At 42.2% G+C, this 17,408-nt stretch overlaps 1 protein-coding gene across 1 annotated transcript in view; it reads left to right on the top strand.

The window, feature by feature from the left end:
- Positions 1-3,048: 3,048 nt before the first annotated feature.
- fam20cb (FAM20C golgi associated secretory pathway kinase b) overlaps positions 3,049-17,408 on the top strand; it is a 64,043-nt gene continuing 49,683 nt past the window's right edge. The window contains exons 1-3 of the mRNA XM_004562322.4: positions 3,049-4,346; positions 4,534-4,709; positions 10,215-10,293. Coding sequence (XP_004562379.1) covers positions 3,835-4,346; positions 4,534-4,709; positions 10,215-10,293 — 767 coding nt within the window. The 5' untranslated portion in view covers positions 3,049-3,834. The remainder of the gene's footprint in view (positions 4,347-4,533; positions 4,710-10,214; positions 10,294-17,408) is intronic.

Here is a 17,408-nt window from a genome sequence, read left to right as displayed (position 1 = left end):
GGTATAGAAATCTAGAAAAATAATAATTATTAATTAAAAAGAAAAAAGTTCCCAGCCTATAATGGCTCCATTCCTTTGATACACCCTTTTCTGTAAGAGTGTGAGACATAATCCAGCATGGCGCGTGGATCATATCTTCTTTTCAAAAGTGTTTTAAAATACTTTCATTTAATCTAGTGTACCATGAACAAAATCTTTCTAGAAGAAAGTCTTGCACCTGGCAGACATCCTGGCAACGCCTGTGGGCAGTTATTTCAGGTTATCAAGGCCAAATCTGTACTTAAATGAACGGAAAGAAACACATAATTTATATTGGCAGACATAACACCTTCTTATACCACTTAAAACTACTTAAAAAGTGTGCCAAACCCATGAGCGCTACTGCAAATGTGCAAATTTGCTCAATCTAGATCAAAATGCCGTGCTTATTTCTGTTAAAGTCACAGGCCATGCTAAAAAAAACAAAATACACTTGCCAACATCTTTAGCAAGATGATGAATAGATAAATGAAACCTCATAAACATGCAGGTGTTAGCACAACAACACGACATGCTCATAATTTTCCTCAGGTGGTAGCTGATTGGCTGTTGTTTTGCTATTCAGCATTCTTTGAGCGTCTCTGTTATTTACAATGCAATAAAACCTAACAACACAGATTGTTTTGATATAGATCTTTGTTTTATTTTATTTCTTAATTTTTTTCTTTACATGAAATCGATAAAACGGTAGAGCTGCTAAGAAAATGAAAACATCATTTCGACTTGAATCCCCTCTCCCCTGAATTGATTTGGCAGACTTTGTACAGTAGCGAAGCTCACTCTTCACTGCGATAGTCCAGATAGGAGCGCGGCTCACGCTATCTCAGTATCTTCTGAGTGATCTCGCTGAGAGACACTGTGAAGTGTAGAGGACATAAATCTTATATATTTACGACCTTTGCTGTAGTCAGCTATCTGTTAGGATACCCAGCCCCTCTACTTCTCCTGATCTTGTCTGTGCAAGGTCTAGGTGCTTTTGATAGTGTTCCCACATGGCATGTGATAGTGGATGGTGTTTCTCAATCAGTCTGTTGCATCATAGGTTGTCACCGAAAGCACACCAGTCAAAAACAAGTTTTGTTTTTCTTTTTTTCAGGCATGGCGTTCCAGACAAAGGCTGAAATTTGACACTGGAAACCCCAAACTTAGGTGTCTTTGTCTGGCTATTGTTATGTTGTTGATTTTTTTCTTGTTTTTGAGCTGCGCTTCGTTTGTGTTTAAACTCGTGTTTCTGCTCAATAATAGAGTGAGGCCAATAATTGGGTGTTGCAAATTGTCATCTCACAACAGTCCACTTCTATTACCACAGCCGAAGCGTTAATGTCCTGTGACAGCACAAAAATAAGTAAAGAAAAATGTGTTGACACATCACCCCCCCTTACACACCAACACAAAATGAAAAAGTGGGAGAATCAACCATTCCTTTGGATTCCAATTGAAGGGCTCAGCCATGATTGCGCATGACAGGCCTCGCGAAGAACCACTGACCCATCGACTGCCGCGATCCATGTCTGACTGACATCGATACACATTCATCTCTGCTTGTTTCACCTCAGGCTAGTGGGCCACAGGCTGCAGTGGCTGGCACGAGATCTGGGCGGACAACAAGCATCACTTTGTCTTCGGCGCTGACGCCGTGACTGACATCAAACACCACAGAGGCCAATCTGATGGACCTTTTTGCTTTGTTGTGAATCAGCCACTGTTAAAGGGGCCCCCAAAATGTCACTGGTCATTGTATCTTATATTCGTTAACCCTCCATTACTCACTAATATAGGGGTAAGTCCGCCTTAGGGTCCTCCAGGGGAATTACAGCAATCTTATATGTGACTCAATAGACAATGCTGCGGGGATAGGTGGATAAATCCATTGTTAGTGTCTTTCTTCCTGCTTCCTCCTCAGTGTATCTCCAGCACACACGCACACACACAAACACACACACACATCAGATTAGCAGAGATCTCTACACTGTTGTTTTAATTTTGCCTCTATAGCAGCTTCATTAACATTCACAACTAATGCTTTGTTCCACTGGGTAAATTCCCGTACAGAGCCTTTCTTAAGTCATCTCCACTTTCATTTCTTATGAATCAGTGTTAGTGCAGCAGCCACTGCCTCCCCCCTCCCTCTGTCTTCTGGGCCCTTTTTAATTATAAACCAATCTAGAGAGGTAATCACAGACAGCATGATTAGTTACTCATAAACATATGCATATATGACATATAGTAGTTTATTGCTTCTTTGAACCTATTTACAGCCACTGGGAAGGGTGTGGGGGACCTTAATGCCACTCCAATTAACCATAAGGATGAAACGTTACCCAGCTGACCAAATAGTTTGGCCGAGAGAAGAAGAATCTCTCATTTCAGTATTTAGTAAATGGGCTTTTTGTGGTATGCTATATAGGTCTGAGGTGAGGGCAGCAGGAAAGCAAGGAGCCTGTTCATTTTTCTTTGCTGCCAAAGTCATTTCTTTGCCTTCAGAATGCAGCGCTGAAAGGTGCTTTGTGGTTTTCATTTCATGCAGCCTTTAAACATTATTGAAGATGCGATTGCTGCTGAGTGGCAGCAGTGGAGGATGGAACTGGCTCCTCAGACTGATGAGCGGTCTAATAGGCCTGTCTAATGTATCATCGATGGATTGAGTGCCGTCTCGGAGGAGACATTTCAGAGAGATTCCAGCAGATGAATTTCAGATTTAAAGATAAATAAATAAATAAAATAAAATACTTTGCTGCTGCGTGTGAGCCAGCCTGGATATTGGCCAGGAGAAAGACGCCCTCTTCTTGCGCAGCCGGGATGTGCAATGAGGATTTATTCCAAGAGGAATACAGACAAGCAGTTATATGCTTCACATGGTCTCACTGTCCTCCCCCCTTCTCTCGCTCTCCCTCCCTCCCTCCCTCACCCTCTCTCTCTCTCTCTCTCCTCAGCCAATCTGTGCACTGTGACGCTGCGCAAAGGCAGGATCTAGCTTCGGCTTCATCATCATATTTAACACACCCACCCAGATTCACACATTCTACAAGAGGTGCGATCTCTTGTCCCGCTGTACTCCTAAAGGTTGCCCGGCCCCGGGAGGGAGGGAGATTTCGGTCTCCTGTTACCTTACTCCTTTGGCTCGCCTCTGGTGGTTTGACGGCTCTCGATGTGGCAGAATTACGCATCCCGGATCGCTTATAGGTGAATTGGAGTAAACACGTCGACTACTTCCCGGGGACTTTCCCCCAGAAACAACACTTAAATGTGAAGAGCTGCACTTCTCGTGTGTCTGTTCCGGGCTGACGTCCCGGCTAACCCAGGCCACTCTTCCTTGCGCAGGCTGGTCGGTGAGATCGATGCGCGCTGTCGGACCTCTCGGGCACCGACGTTTAACGGATCGTTTTCTCTTCTTGTCCCGGCTGCTTCACTCGTCTTGTAGCCTGCATTCCCTCTGATAATTTTACTGGCGGACAAGGAAAGGAGACCGGGGCCAGTGCGAAGAGGATGAGGCTTGAGCAAATCGACCGTTGGTCTGAAGCGACTCGACCTGTTTTACCTGGACTCGTGCGGATGGTTTGGCGCTTCGGGGATCTCGCCTAAAACCCACAAGCAGGACTCTGATGTTGAAAATACAAAGGCTGAACACTGAATCCTTTACTCAAGACGGCAAGCGAAGATGGGTCCTACGTGTTTAATGTGTATTTCATTAGATTGGCGTCCAGTCTGATAAACATCATCAGCGATGTAGTCAGCCTGTTCATCTGCGTGCTGATCATTTGCAGTAAGTACTCACATCTACTCAAAAGGGAGACCATGAAGATGATTCTCCTGCGCAAATTCCGGGTTTTGATCCTCATGGTGTTCCTAATTGCATGCTCCATGCACATCATGATAGACTTGTTACCAAAGCTGGAGAGGCACGGCAGCACCGGCTGCTCCTGCTCGCACACGCCGAGCGAGGAGCCAAAGAGCTGGGGCAAGCAGGGTTGGCCTAACAAACACAGTCTGCGGATCCTCCAGGACTTCAGCAACGAGCCCAGCTCAAATGTTTCCCTGCACTCCCTGGAGAGGGTCCCGGTTGCAGGAGATAAATCCCAAGCTTTCAGGAGACTTGACCATCACGGACAACGTGGTGACAGGAAGAGGCAGTTCATGCAGGACGCCGGGGTTGACAAGAACGTGCCGGCTAAAGGTTCAAGGCTGTCAGCTCTGTATGACCATCCTTTATATAAAACGTCGTTGCCGCCTTTGACAGACGAGGACACGCTGTTCAACGTCAACACGGACATTAGATTTGACCCCAAAGCAGCGGAGGATCAGGCATGGTAAAGTGTTTAAAGCCAAACTTTAATGCAACAAAACCTACAAATAAATATTTCATAATTTCTTTGAACATTACAGTAAAGTTCAGTCATGTGCAATAATAAAGTAATAACATTACAAGTAACAGGAATACTAATAATAACAATCTCTACCTCTCTGTTCTCTCCTTGTCCCTCTTCTTCTCTCCAGGGCTGGGGAGAGCAACATAGACGAGTTCAGCCAGACTGGGGAACTGACAGCCGATTCCTACCCCAACTGGCTCCGCTTCCACATTGGGATTAATCGATACGAGTTGTACTCCAGACACAACCCGGTCATCGATGCTCTTCTGAAGGACCTGGCTACCCAGAGGATCACCAGCGTGGGTGAGTCATATAAGTCAGCACAGGGGGGCAGCTTGATCGAAACAAAAACCAGCAGGTGGGCTTCAGTGAACAGATGGAGGGTCAAAATTACATTTGGTCTGAAGACACCATGTTGACACTGCAGAAAACGTTTCTCACTTATTTTGGGCTGACATGCGTCACTGCAGCGTGTGTGGATTAAATCTGTGCATTTTGCAGCTGAAGGTGAAAGAGCTCAGCCACCTTTCCGGTGTCATTTGGTGAACCACTAAAACGAGATTATAGGGAGTGCGGTGTCTTACTTCAGAACTGGCTGATAGGCCAGTGTCTACTGATGGACACAGATACCGATTGTTGTGCTCATGGTTTAAAACCTGTGCAATCCAATAAAGATATCGCTTGTGATGACTGGGTCAGCTCACCCAATCATCACAAACATGTCTCATTTTTAATTACAGTTTACACAGTTCTCCTCTTTCCTGGCATTTTAAAATAATGACCTGTTATTAAATGGCTTAACTAGTGTGGCCAATGGCGATAAGCAAACACAACAGATGCCGATATTGCTGGTGAGAAAATTATAAGTACAGTTTTTAAGTCCTTCCTTTCTAAGTTAAGCTAGCACAAAAAATGATATGTTAAGAATCAAGAAAACTCTTTTCCTTTCAGGTTAAGAAGGCCAACATCGACCGATGCTGATGTCTTTCCACAAACATTTACAGAGCTTTAACCTAAATAACCTCTATTTAAGCAAGAAATTTTTATTTAAGTGTATGCGTGATGATCCTCTGGACTTCTATTATACATGTTTAAGTTTTGGAAATCCAAAATCATGATCACAGTGGATAGAAAATAATCTTACAGGAGCAGATAAAGCTTCAAGGTAGGGCTGCCACGATTAGTCGACTAGTCACGATTACGTCGACTATCAAAATCGTCGACGACTGATTTAATAGTCGACGCGTCGTTTGAAGCTTTGTAAGATCACAAAAGACGCCGGAATAAGTAGCAGGATTTAAGAGTGTAATAACGGACTGAAACAGATGATGGCAGCACTGCATGTACAAGGATGTCAGCTACCGTTAAACCCCGAAGAAGAAGAAGAAGTAGCTCTGTCCCAGAATTCATAGCGCAGCCCAGCTCAGTTTACAACAATGGCGGCAGCTACTTAGTTTTAATATTACTCTTATTATTCTTTCTGGGTCACAAAATAAACGTTTAACATATTTCCAGGCGAGAATGTAGCTGTGTAAACCTCAAATATCTGCTCAGTTTATCAAGACACCACATATTTTCAAAAGCGCTCCGACGTTTTCGGAGACGTCTGTTACCCACTAGCTCGATAGCTAGGCTCACTAGAGCCGTGAGAACACCGGACTCCCGGCAAATCGTTTTCAAACCCACCGCCGTCTTTCGCTACTCAGGTTAAACATATATGAGTCACTTAGATAACTTAAAACTGTTATTGTTTGGCTTTTTTTGTATTTTATTTGTTCCTGAGTAAATCGGTTTGGCTGAGATTAAATTTATAGTTTTTACACAGCTGAATAAACGTCAAGCAGACAGCTGATTATCAGAAGTGTGAGATGCTGGAGAATATACTCCGGTGTCCTGTTATATTTTAGATAGCAAGGAGTTTATTAAACTTCACCGAAACAATCTGCAAATTTCATTCAAATTTAATAAACTATCATCTTGTCTTTCTTTATTTTTAGTTAGCACATACCTTAAACACTTAAAGCTGTAAGCTAATGATAGTTATATAAGAGCAGATGCTGCTGGTGCAATAAGCTGTATGTTTTATGTCCAATGGATGATGATCTGATTAGTCGACTAATCGCAAAAATAATCGGTGACTAGTCGACTATCAAAATAATCGTTTGTGGCAGCCCTACTTCAAGGCTACTTGCTGGGATAAAAACGAAGCCTAGTTGTGACTGAAGTGCCTTTTATTGATCATCACTTTTCAGTCGCTGCATGCTGAGCCTGTTGAACTGACAGCTCTGTAATGCTCAGCTCTGATTCCCTCTACACTACTGGGTGGAGTTATTATGTGAACAACTGTTTAACACCACCTGAAGCGGAAAAAGGGACGACTGTATCTAAAATTATTTCATCGGCGAGGCCCAAAATACAGCAAGCCGCACAAAACAAATTTCCTCTGCACGCTCGCGTAAGCAGCCCAAGTTGGGCCGGCGGTTGTGAGGAGGGGCTGCTAACTGACTGCGAAGCGTGCTCCTCGATCTCAAAGTTGTACACACAAGCGTGCATGAAGATGGAAGCGAGCTGTGGGCGCTGAATCCGATCAGCTCGCACGCTCCCGCCTCACAAGGCTGAAGGTATAATATAACACCCCGGTCTCTTCTCATGTATTTCCACAAAAGCGTCGCAGTGGAATACATCAAGCCCGAGAGAACACCTGGTCTCGATGCAAATCACACAGCTACACTGCCGTTTGAATCAAATCAAACTCCGACTTTTTATTTGATTGGCAGGTGGGCCATAAACCTAGCAAGCGGCAGAGAACCCCCAAATACTTGAAGAAAGTGTCAGTAGATACCTGATAGAGGTGATAATGTGTTGCGTCATCTGCCTATACTGAACCTAAATCTTTCTTTTTACCTTCTTTCTCTGTTTTTTTTTTTTTTTTTTTTTTTTTGTTCCTGCTTGGCTCAGTCTAGCTTCCTCATTCCAAGAGTGCTTGTTGACCTAAGGTCTCCTATCATTAGCTCGCTGAAAAAAGGTAGATTCCCAGATTTCAGGTTTTTCTGCCAGTGACTAAAATCTAAGTGGTCTGCAGCAAAGATTAAAAAATTGTTGGGGATGCTGTATACTTATGAAACTAGCCTTCATGCAGCATAACTAGCAGAGGAATATCCTTCTTTTCTGTTGTTCTAGTCAAGACGCTCTCTAATTTTCTCAGATTTTTCTTCCTCTTGCTTTCTGTCTGTCGGCCTGGGTGGATAGCGGAAGCAGTTCTCAGCATCTCTTGCCAGCTGAATACATGGTGGCTCAGTAATTACAGAGTCTTAGCACAGGCCTCAGGCAGGCTACCAATAGAAGCCAACAGTAGTCATCTATTATCTCAAATTCGGCATAGGAGATCTTAGATGTATTATATGAAGACCGAGCATGGAAAAGAGGACAATATCGAAGCTGATAGGATGAACCTGTAAGCTCACAGCCCGAGCAGAGACACAGGTAAACGCTTTGCAACACGGCAGGCTCGGTGAATACGGTTTGCTCGCTGAGAGTGGAAGCTGAAACATTATTTTCATGGCCCCTTGCATGCATGAGTTCCTAGCGACTACAGTCAGGGGTATCCATTATTTGAGATATCCCAAATGTCTGCATAAGCACACACACACAGCTTTGCACAGCAGCAGGTGGGGGGGCAGATGGACACTGATCTTTCTGCCTCTATTTTTCTGTAAACAGTCTGCTTGTCGTCATGATTCATGTATGTAAACATAAATGAACACATTGATAGAGGAGGTCGTTCTCTGGCAACGCGCCACCGAAAAACAGCCTCCAGTCGATCAGTGTGTAGGAAATAACGGGCACTCTGTCATCTCTGCTCCCTTTTTTTTTTGGTGAATTTCAGTTTGGTTTTCTGCTGTCATTCTGGCACCAGCTAGTCCCATGAGGGCCTTTAGACTGCATTATCGTGTTCAAAAAGGGAGAGAACATGAAAGATGGAAGGATGAATAATAAAACACAAAGACACACACACACACACACACACACACACACACACACACACACACAGAAACAGCAACAGAGGGACAGACCCCCAGGAGAATACTGGGGAGGGAGTAAACAGCAGAGGAGCAACGAGCGCTGGATGCGCACTGGGTGTCCTTCACCCTCTCGCTATCCTTTGCCATCAAACAAACACTGTGACATCAGCTCTCTGTCTTTTTGGAGTTCAAACACACAAACATAACTGGCTTAGAAAAGACACATTGCCACCACTCGTGTATGAGCTTACATATGCAGCGGGGCTCTTCACTTAAATAGCAGAGGAGATTGATGTTTCTGCTGTGCTGTGAGATGTCGCTCAAGTGTAAATCAAATCATTCCCATTTAAAACAAGATCATGCCTAATCCATCTACAGGTTTGCTAAATGTAAGCAGAACATACTTCAAATTTATGATGTATGAGAACAAAGGGTGCAAAGTCTGTTGCTGTTAAGGAATTGCATTAATACACATGTATGGCTAGTGTTACTATGTCTGAAATGACTAAATAAAGTTAGGTGACAAGTGTTTTTAAATGCAAGTTTACTATATGCATTTAAAAAGATGACATTTGGTTCTAAAGCATAAAGAGAGACATGCTGGCAAAGTGGATAACACTGTTGTATCGCAGCAAGAAAGTTCCTGGTTTGAACCCCGGCTGGGGTCTTTGTTTGCATGTTCTCTTTTGTTGTGTTTCCTTTGGTAAATCAAAGGCATGTATGTTAGGTTCATTTGTGAGGTATATGTGCTTCAAGTGTATAAAGTGCTGTATGAAGGTGTGTTTAGGTGAGCCCTCATTACTAGCTTTGTTGATGTGTAAATAGCTTAGTCTTAATATTTAGACAAGAGAGTGATATTGAGTTTTTCCCCCTACAATGGTAAATTCTCTCTTTAAAACATAAGGCAGTGTAAAAGACATTAAAACAGTTTCCTATAATGAGCAGACTAATCTTTGACTGTGCTGCTTTAGGGAGAACGTTTTTCAGTAAACTTTGAAAACAGTGAGCACAGACTTGATTTAAATTTTCTTAGAGCCAGAGTTCAAAACAAGTACAGTATAATCAAATGGAAATTAGCTATGCTGCAAACTTGGAATGGGCAAAAGTTGAACACTGGCTATGACTTATTCTATTTATGTATTTATTCATTGTGATATGCAAGCTTACTGAATTAGCTGAGCTAAAAACTATACCTAGCTTAAGTTAAAATTTTGCGGCTTAGCTAGCAAAAGTAGCTAACACCACTAGCTAGTATCTAGCTAGTCAAGCGAGATATTAGCTAGTCAGTATAGATAGATACTTTACTGAGGTTAATTTTTATGTTATGGCAGCAGAGTAGATCATTCAAAATAGTGTAGTCTACAATAAATAAACAATATAGTTTAGTGAAAGTGTCACAGGCATTTAATGAGCGCTTTTATACTGTGAGATACCTGAAAAAAAATTATTTATACACAACAATGATTATTAAAAACCAAAATAAAAAATAAAAGTGAAGTTAAGTTAAAAAAAGAGTAAAAAGTAAGAGTGAGATTGTGCGAGAAAGTAGTGCAAACAACATTAATAAATAATATGTGGGCTATAAATTTTAGAAAGAAACTTAGAAACAGTAGCAAGAAGGTATGATTCAGAAATTTAATGGGAGAAATTTTTGATTTAACTAAAACCGATATACAGTGGGTCAGTTTATCTCAGGGCAGGACTCATTTCTTCAACATACCCGCAAAACATGTGTAGCTAATATCAGTTGAAGTTAATAGCGACCTTGTCTGTTTGACTCCAACAGCAATGAAATCTGGAGGCACTCAGCTGAAGCTCATCATGACCTTCCAGAACTACGGACAGGCACTATTCAAACCCATGAAGTAAGTTTTTTTTCTCATTTTGAGATGTGCGTTCCTGCTAACCTTACATTTCTCCTGCTCGACCACACATGAAGCAGCGTTGACCCTGCTCTCTTTAAGAAAATAAAAACCAAACAAAAAAACGACCTTCTTCATATGGTATTAAAGCTTGAGTGCCATTTCAGCATAAAACACGAACTGTGCAGCTTTCTGCCTTGGCTCACTTCCTTTTTTTCCGCATCTCACCACCTACCCATTCTCCTCACAACATCAATCTAATTTCCTCATTCTCCTTTCTGGCAATATCAAATTGCTTTCATTTCAGCACAACCTTGATATTAGATTGAAGGCCGACATCATTCTGCTGTGTCAGAGCCAAATGTTGAATAGGCATTTCACCTCTCGCAGCTTTAGGATGACACATCACATTCTTCAGTGGCCATGTTGGAGGCCTTCGGCTCTCAGCCTGAGACATTTTGTTACTGATTCCATCTGATTAGTTTTCCGTGTCCAGATGTTATCGCACCATCTACTCGAGCTAAATGCCCCTATCTTGTTCTCAGCATGTGATCCACATGTAAGCAGACACCGTTGATCCAGCTTATCATAATCCAGTAGAAATGTATTGTTGCTGATATTTGCCTGTCTAGACTATTTCATCTTAATAGATTGTTGGTGATTGTTGGCAAGATCGAGGTAGGGATCGGGATCATGGCTGTAGGGGTGGCAATGTTGGTTGGTTCACCTTTTGATCAAACTTTGGCAATTGTAAATACTAAGACTACTACTAACATCCATGGCTCCCAGATGACAAATCCACACTAAAGTACACCAGCAGGTCAATTTTTTTGTACTAACTACTAACTGAATTGCCACAGAACCTACTGCCATGATTCGTGTAAGAGAAAGCATGATGGATATTTTGGATGTTTGCATGACATCTTCTTTTCTTCTTGGACTGAAGTGCACATTACCTTCTCCATGAAGCGGGTACAGACACTCCCCTCTCTTTGATGATGAGCTTTAATTACTTTGATAACCTTCTTTCTTCATTAGGTCAGAACTTTTTTTCAATTTGTTCCAAGACTAATACCAGTAGCAAGTTTAAGGGTGGTGATAAAGTTATAAGCTGCCACTTTTCCGTCTTCACTGGTTCTTGAGAGCAAGGCCGGTCTTGAAGCAGTACTGTCCATAGATTTATTCCTTAGGTTCTTTTGTAGAAAAAGTCAGCTAACATGCTAAAAATGACATCATTAACCTCCAAACTGTAAGCTTGGACCTACCCAACAGGTTATATGTGAAGATATTTATATTTCTATCATAAAACTGAAGGCGATGGGCTTTCATGCCCATGTGAAGTGGTGCCACAATTCCTGTGAGCCTTATGGTTCAGCCACAAAGCCTCTGTTCTTTGCCTCATTTCTGTTTTTAATCTTATTCCACTTGTGAATCAGTGAACTACAGTAACCTGTATTTACCTGTGCAGACAATTTTAAACCCCTTTGGCCTAACCTGTAAATGTCTACCCAGTGGTTCCCAGCTGCCCCCTTTGGCCCACATACTGTGAAATATTTTATTAATTCACTTTTCCTTTGTCTGCACCATCATATTTAGAAGAGAATGCATCTTGTGAAGAGTGCTCCTAATTCCACATCAATTGATGGATTTAAATGTCACCCGTCCTTTGCTGTTGTGATTGTGATTTAATTGTGGGTTAATGGTTCTCTACGCGGGCTGTTTTTCTGGCCCCTGCATGTCAGTTTGGAGAGCGGGGTTAAGCCCGCGGATGATAGGTAGGAGGGAGGGAGGAAAAGCTATTCAGAGACTGTTGTAATTACTGTTTCGGTCGCACCCCACAAAGTCAGGCCAGACGCAACAAGCCTGAAATCATCCTTGACAGGCGGGGGAAAAGCAGAGATAAGAATGAGGAGAGAGGAGGCAAAGGATGAGAGAGAGTCTAGGGAGGTGAGGTGGGGCGGATTGGGGAAGACAGGGGGTAGGAAGGAGAGACAGATGAAGAGACGTGGGGAGAGAGCGTTGTCAATACATGCACGGAGTCCAAATCCACAGATTATCTCGGTGCACTGCCTCAAATTTGAACCCAGGCGCAAAATGTGAAATGACATTTTCCGAGAAAAGCACGGGCCGATGGTGTTGGATGTAAATCTGCTGCTTGACACTCGTGGCTGTCGGAGCCGCTGTGATGTTTGATAATCCTGAAGAACGGCAGGAACAAAGGGGAGCTATTTCATTTCCTCCAACTTGAATGCACTTGTCCTTAACAAAATAGGGCAACCCATGCAGACATGTACGTGTGTGTGTGTGTGCTCATTTGGGCTGCAATCAAGTTCTTGACAGATTTGCACAGTCATTCCAGCTATGTACACCATTTCCCTCACAGAGATCACACATGACACACACAGACACTCAAAAAAACCCCACACACACATCCACTTAACACTCAACATCATCCCGTCGTTCCCAAATCTGCTGGTGTGTTTCCACACGGTGCATCAAAGAGACAGAGGCTGAGAGATCAAAGACTTCTCTGGCTGCGCGCTTCTGCTCGACTCCTCTCAGCTCTAATGCAAATGTGTGCCAGGCAATCAGGCAGCGAAAGGCAGGCAGGCATGCATGCAGTGTATGGGGTAACGATCGACCCTCCAACCATCCATATCTGTGTAAAACTGCACTCTCGCTCCTCCTCTCTATATGGTTATCAGCTCTTCTGTCTCTTTCTCACTTTTAGTATTCTCCATCATTCTCCTCCTCTGTGCATGCAACACTGTCTGCCGTGTGTTTTTCTCTCTTTACTGAACAGCAGAAATGCAGAAATCCATTAACAGGCCTTCTGTATCGATCCTTTAGGTATTCTTTCCCCTGTTTTTCCCCTCAGTTAGAGTCAATATCAGATGCCACGGTCAGTATTTCTTTATGCATTTGGAGAAGCAAAGTACGCCTCAGTGTGTACTTGAATGTGGCAGATATTTATTTAGCTTCTTGCTGTACTGGGTCACCACAAAGTGGCCTACAGTATCTGTCTGTACTGATGCAATAGGGATGAATCAGACCATTAAATCTGCTGTCTGTGGTCCAGCTTTCCAGACATGAAATAAACCCAGTCTTAACTAGTCTAATCTAACTCCAGGGTTATTTTGCAATATTTGTTAAGTCTGTGCTCTCTTGGAGGATCGAAGAGGCTTCACGGGATGTGGCTAAAATCCCAGCTGATGCCCAGCCCTGTGTTGCTTAAGCAGACAGATGAAAACATCTTTGTGCAATGTCTGTAACAACAACTGCATTGTAACCTGAGCACCATTCAGCTGGATGAGTAAGCTCAATTATCATCTTTGTCATCCTCTGCTTTCGTTATGTCTGTGGTCTGGACTGAAAGAACATTGATTTACAGCAATTTCACAATTTCTGCCTTTAGTGCGGCAAAAAAAGAAAGAAAAAAAACCTTTTCAAGTTGGATGAGGAGCCAAAAGCTGGTCCTGTGGTCCTGAGACTCATAGGGAATCTTTCTAGAGTCTACAGTGTAGCCTATGTAAGTGATTACATCGTAGGCAATTGCCTACATTTATGCTTGTCCTGGTGCTTTATGTGTTAATTAGTGCGTTATGTCCTGTTGTTTTACATGCAATGGAAGCTGATAGGAAAAAATAACATGCTAGGACTTTATTCCCTCCCTTTTGTTGTGGTAATGTTTTGGGGTGCACATATAATTATGACTCGAGTTTTTCTGCTTTTTTGGACATTCCCCATTCCAATATTCTTAACATCTCATTTCAGGAAATTTGCGAGTCCTTATATTGAACCTATGATTATTATTTCTCATCCCGAGATCTGATTGTTTTTCTCTCACTGATAAATTAAAAAAACTGAAGCAAAAAAAGTAGCTGGAAATGTACAGGAGGAATCGAGGGTGCTGAACAGGCTAATCGCATTCCTCAAACCGACGTGTAGTTACAGTTCCCAGGAGGAGCACATAAGGTTATATCGTATGTTATGTTGTAGGGTTCCTGTGAAGTGGTTTTTAAAATCAGAATTTTTAAAACCAAGAATAAACACCTCACAGGTAGAACAAAGCAAAATGAGACATAGTCACACTGGTTTTGTATTATATGCAAAACCATTCCAACAATTACTGCAAACCATTTCTAGATGCAAAACATCAGCAAAAGCAAAAAAGCCTTAAAAAGATGCATTTGAGCACAAACAGATGCTAAATGACAGCAAAGAAACACAAAATGATCATTAGATGATGGAGGTACCTGCAAATAGATGAAAAATGACCTCAAACACATAAAATTCAAACCTCCAAAGAGGTACAAAGACAGACTTTTGGTGTGTCTTTTGCACTTGTAAGTTGGAGGTTTGTGGAGATTGTGCCAAGTTGTCTAACAGTTAACATCAACCAGTAACCAGTGAGCTGTTTTTTCTTTTAATTATTATTATTATTATTATTGTTATTATCATCATCATTATTATTATTATTATTTATGTTTTACAGCCGTGCTGGCCTTGAACAAAACAATGGACTGCATTTCTGTGGCACTGTGGTAGAGTCATCCACAAAAGCTTCTGCATATGAGATGATAACCTCTCCACCAGGACTGGTTGAGTCATTTTGCACTGTCGTTTTATATATGAAATGACATCTTTTAACCAAAGTGTGGCACACAGGTACATTTTAGGCCCCTGAAGGTTCTAAATCTGTATTAGAAATCATCACGTTGCCAAGCAACTACATAGCAACAGGATAAAATGATTTGCTTTTAGCATTTATGCACCTATAAAAACATTATATTGTTTTCAATTCACAGCCAACAGCACGAACAAGCCAAACAATGCTAGTATGTTACGTGTAGCTGACCTGTTTGAGTAGGATTACGTGATATTTAAAGGATCTAGAATCTTGAAAAATAGTCTAAATGGCAAAATGAGCTGCTTTGAGCTAATAATAATGAATGGTAACTGTGAGCTATACTTAATACTACAGTAAACTTTGATATCGTCCATTTTTACCATCAAACCATCCATCCATGCTCAAACCTAGCTCAGCTCACCTTTGCGTGAAACGTAGGATACTTTAATATCAGAAAAGCCTCCCATCCACACGTTTGATCAAAACACTGCAAAAACTGACTTTTGCTATTTACCATTACCATGTATACAAATCACATTTTCAGCTTCTGCAGCAGTATTACATCAAAGACAAGCTCAGATAGGCCCTTGGGGCTCACCAACAGGTAGCAGAAAACTGTGATTTATTTTTTTAACTTCATGTTCAACCCGGGTTTGTATGAATCCAAAAACCACTCGGGATGCCTGTGTTCCCTGATAATTTAACACTTTTTTTTCTGTCTTTGATGGACTGGCAGCTGTGAAGTCCTGCTCTGTAATATCTCACATTAGTTCCAAAGGATCACTAATCACAGCTGTTCTGGTCAGAAACTGCAAAAAAAGACTGCAGTTGACTGAACTGGTAGTACATGGTGGCAAAAAAACAAAAAATTGTCCATTTAAAAGGTAACAGTCTCACTGGGAGTAACCCTCCAGCAATGACACATTTTGTACCTTCAAAAGCTTACGTTCAAGTTCAAATAACAGTAATACATATAATGCCTTTTCCTGTCACAAATGTCCATGTACTTGTTAGTGGAAGTTAAAAAAGAGGTATGCAGGTTATACTCTATGGACTGGGCGACCTTTGGTACAAGTACTTGTGTGTTCAGCTGTTGCTGGGCTTGATTGTACTTTGAACCTGAGGCACTAGGTAACAAAAGCAAGCACTTCTGTTCTATTTATCTTCATCTCTTCTTGTGTTTTCCCCCTATCTTTTGTCTTTCTGTCACCATGACTTTGTGCTAGTGTCAACGGCAAAGACGTGACTGTAATATTTACACTGAAATTAGTCTCAGAGCACACAAAGCCCATTAGATGATGAGTGCAGATGATCGACGAAGGGATGCGGGGGAAGGACTGATGATTGATATAATGATGGTCTTCCGTTCCTTCTTGCTTCCACTTAATTGTATCGCTTGTCAATCAGCCCGGCTGTTGGCTCAGTCGCACGCAAATCAATTCCAGTGTTCCTCGAAGAGATATCCGCTCTTTCCGCTGCTCCTCCTCATCGAGAGATCTATATCTGTCTCGAGTCGGGGTCCGTGAGTAATTTTTGATTGACACGCCGGGGACACAAGAGACTGATGCCACACGTCACCTCGTTTGTGTCGATAACATATTGACCGCAGCGCAAAATAACAGCGCGCAGGAAACGTCTGTGTTAAATGTGAAATATTAGTGAGAAATTGCCTGTGTGTGCGGGGAGGATGTGTCATCAAGGTGCGTAAGCTGTGGAGGGTGGAAGAATAAAATAGAAGGAGCTTTGTTTAATAAGGGCATGTGTCCTTATTATCCTTGTCCTGCAAGCTGCCCAGATTTGTCCTTGAAAGAGGCAAATGACCAAAGACTGAAAAAAAGGAGCAGGACAGTTCAGCGATTGTTCCAGCATGTATTCAAACTGTGACAGTGCCAAGCAAACACAACGCCTCCGCGGACCAAGCTCTGTATTTGTCCCTCAATTTTTGTTATATATATTTTGACTTATAGTCGGGTTTTTGGTTGTTTGTACATGCGCTCTTGTTTACTGTATGATATTGTATTCACAAGGTCTTCTGTGCCTGTGCTTTGACTTTGAGTCAGGAAATAAAGGGATGAAGCGCCTGAGGACAAGTCATTCAGAGCGCGGATGATGAGTGCAGCTCTGTTTGGAAACAGAGGAAATTCATAGCAGCACAGAAGCAACATCAGGGCTGAAAGTTCCACGTTAACCCCCAAACTGCTGGGAAACGTGTCTGGAAATGGTGCAACGCAATATAATATTAGCAGAATATTATAAACGCTTGTAAAAGCAATGACCGCCCTTATGAAATATCTGAGGCCTATTCATTTTGTGCGTTACCGCTGGTTCTGTTTGATTGTTAAATAATTAATCTAAAATTATAGCCACAGTGCGATGTGTGATTTAGCAGCACTCGCTGCCTTTCGCTGCTCTCTCTCTGTCTCTCTCTCTCTCTCTCTGGCTAATATTTTGACTGTTTCCCCAGTGCTATAATTGTTTCACCAGGGTA

Source organism: Maylandia zebra, linkage group LG8 (assembly GCF_041146795.1).
Source record: "Maylandia zebra isolate NMK-2024a linkage group LG8, Mzebra_GT3a, whole genome shotgun sequence".
NCBI lineage: Eukaryota > Metazoa > Chordata > Actinopteri > Cichliformes > Cichlidae > Maylandia > Maylandia zebra.
This window is presented reverse-complemented; position numbering and strand designations above follow the sequence as displayed.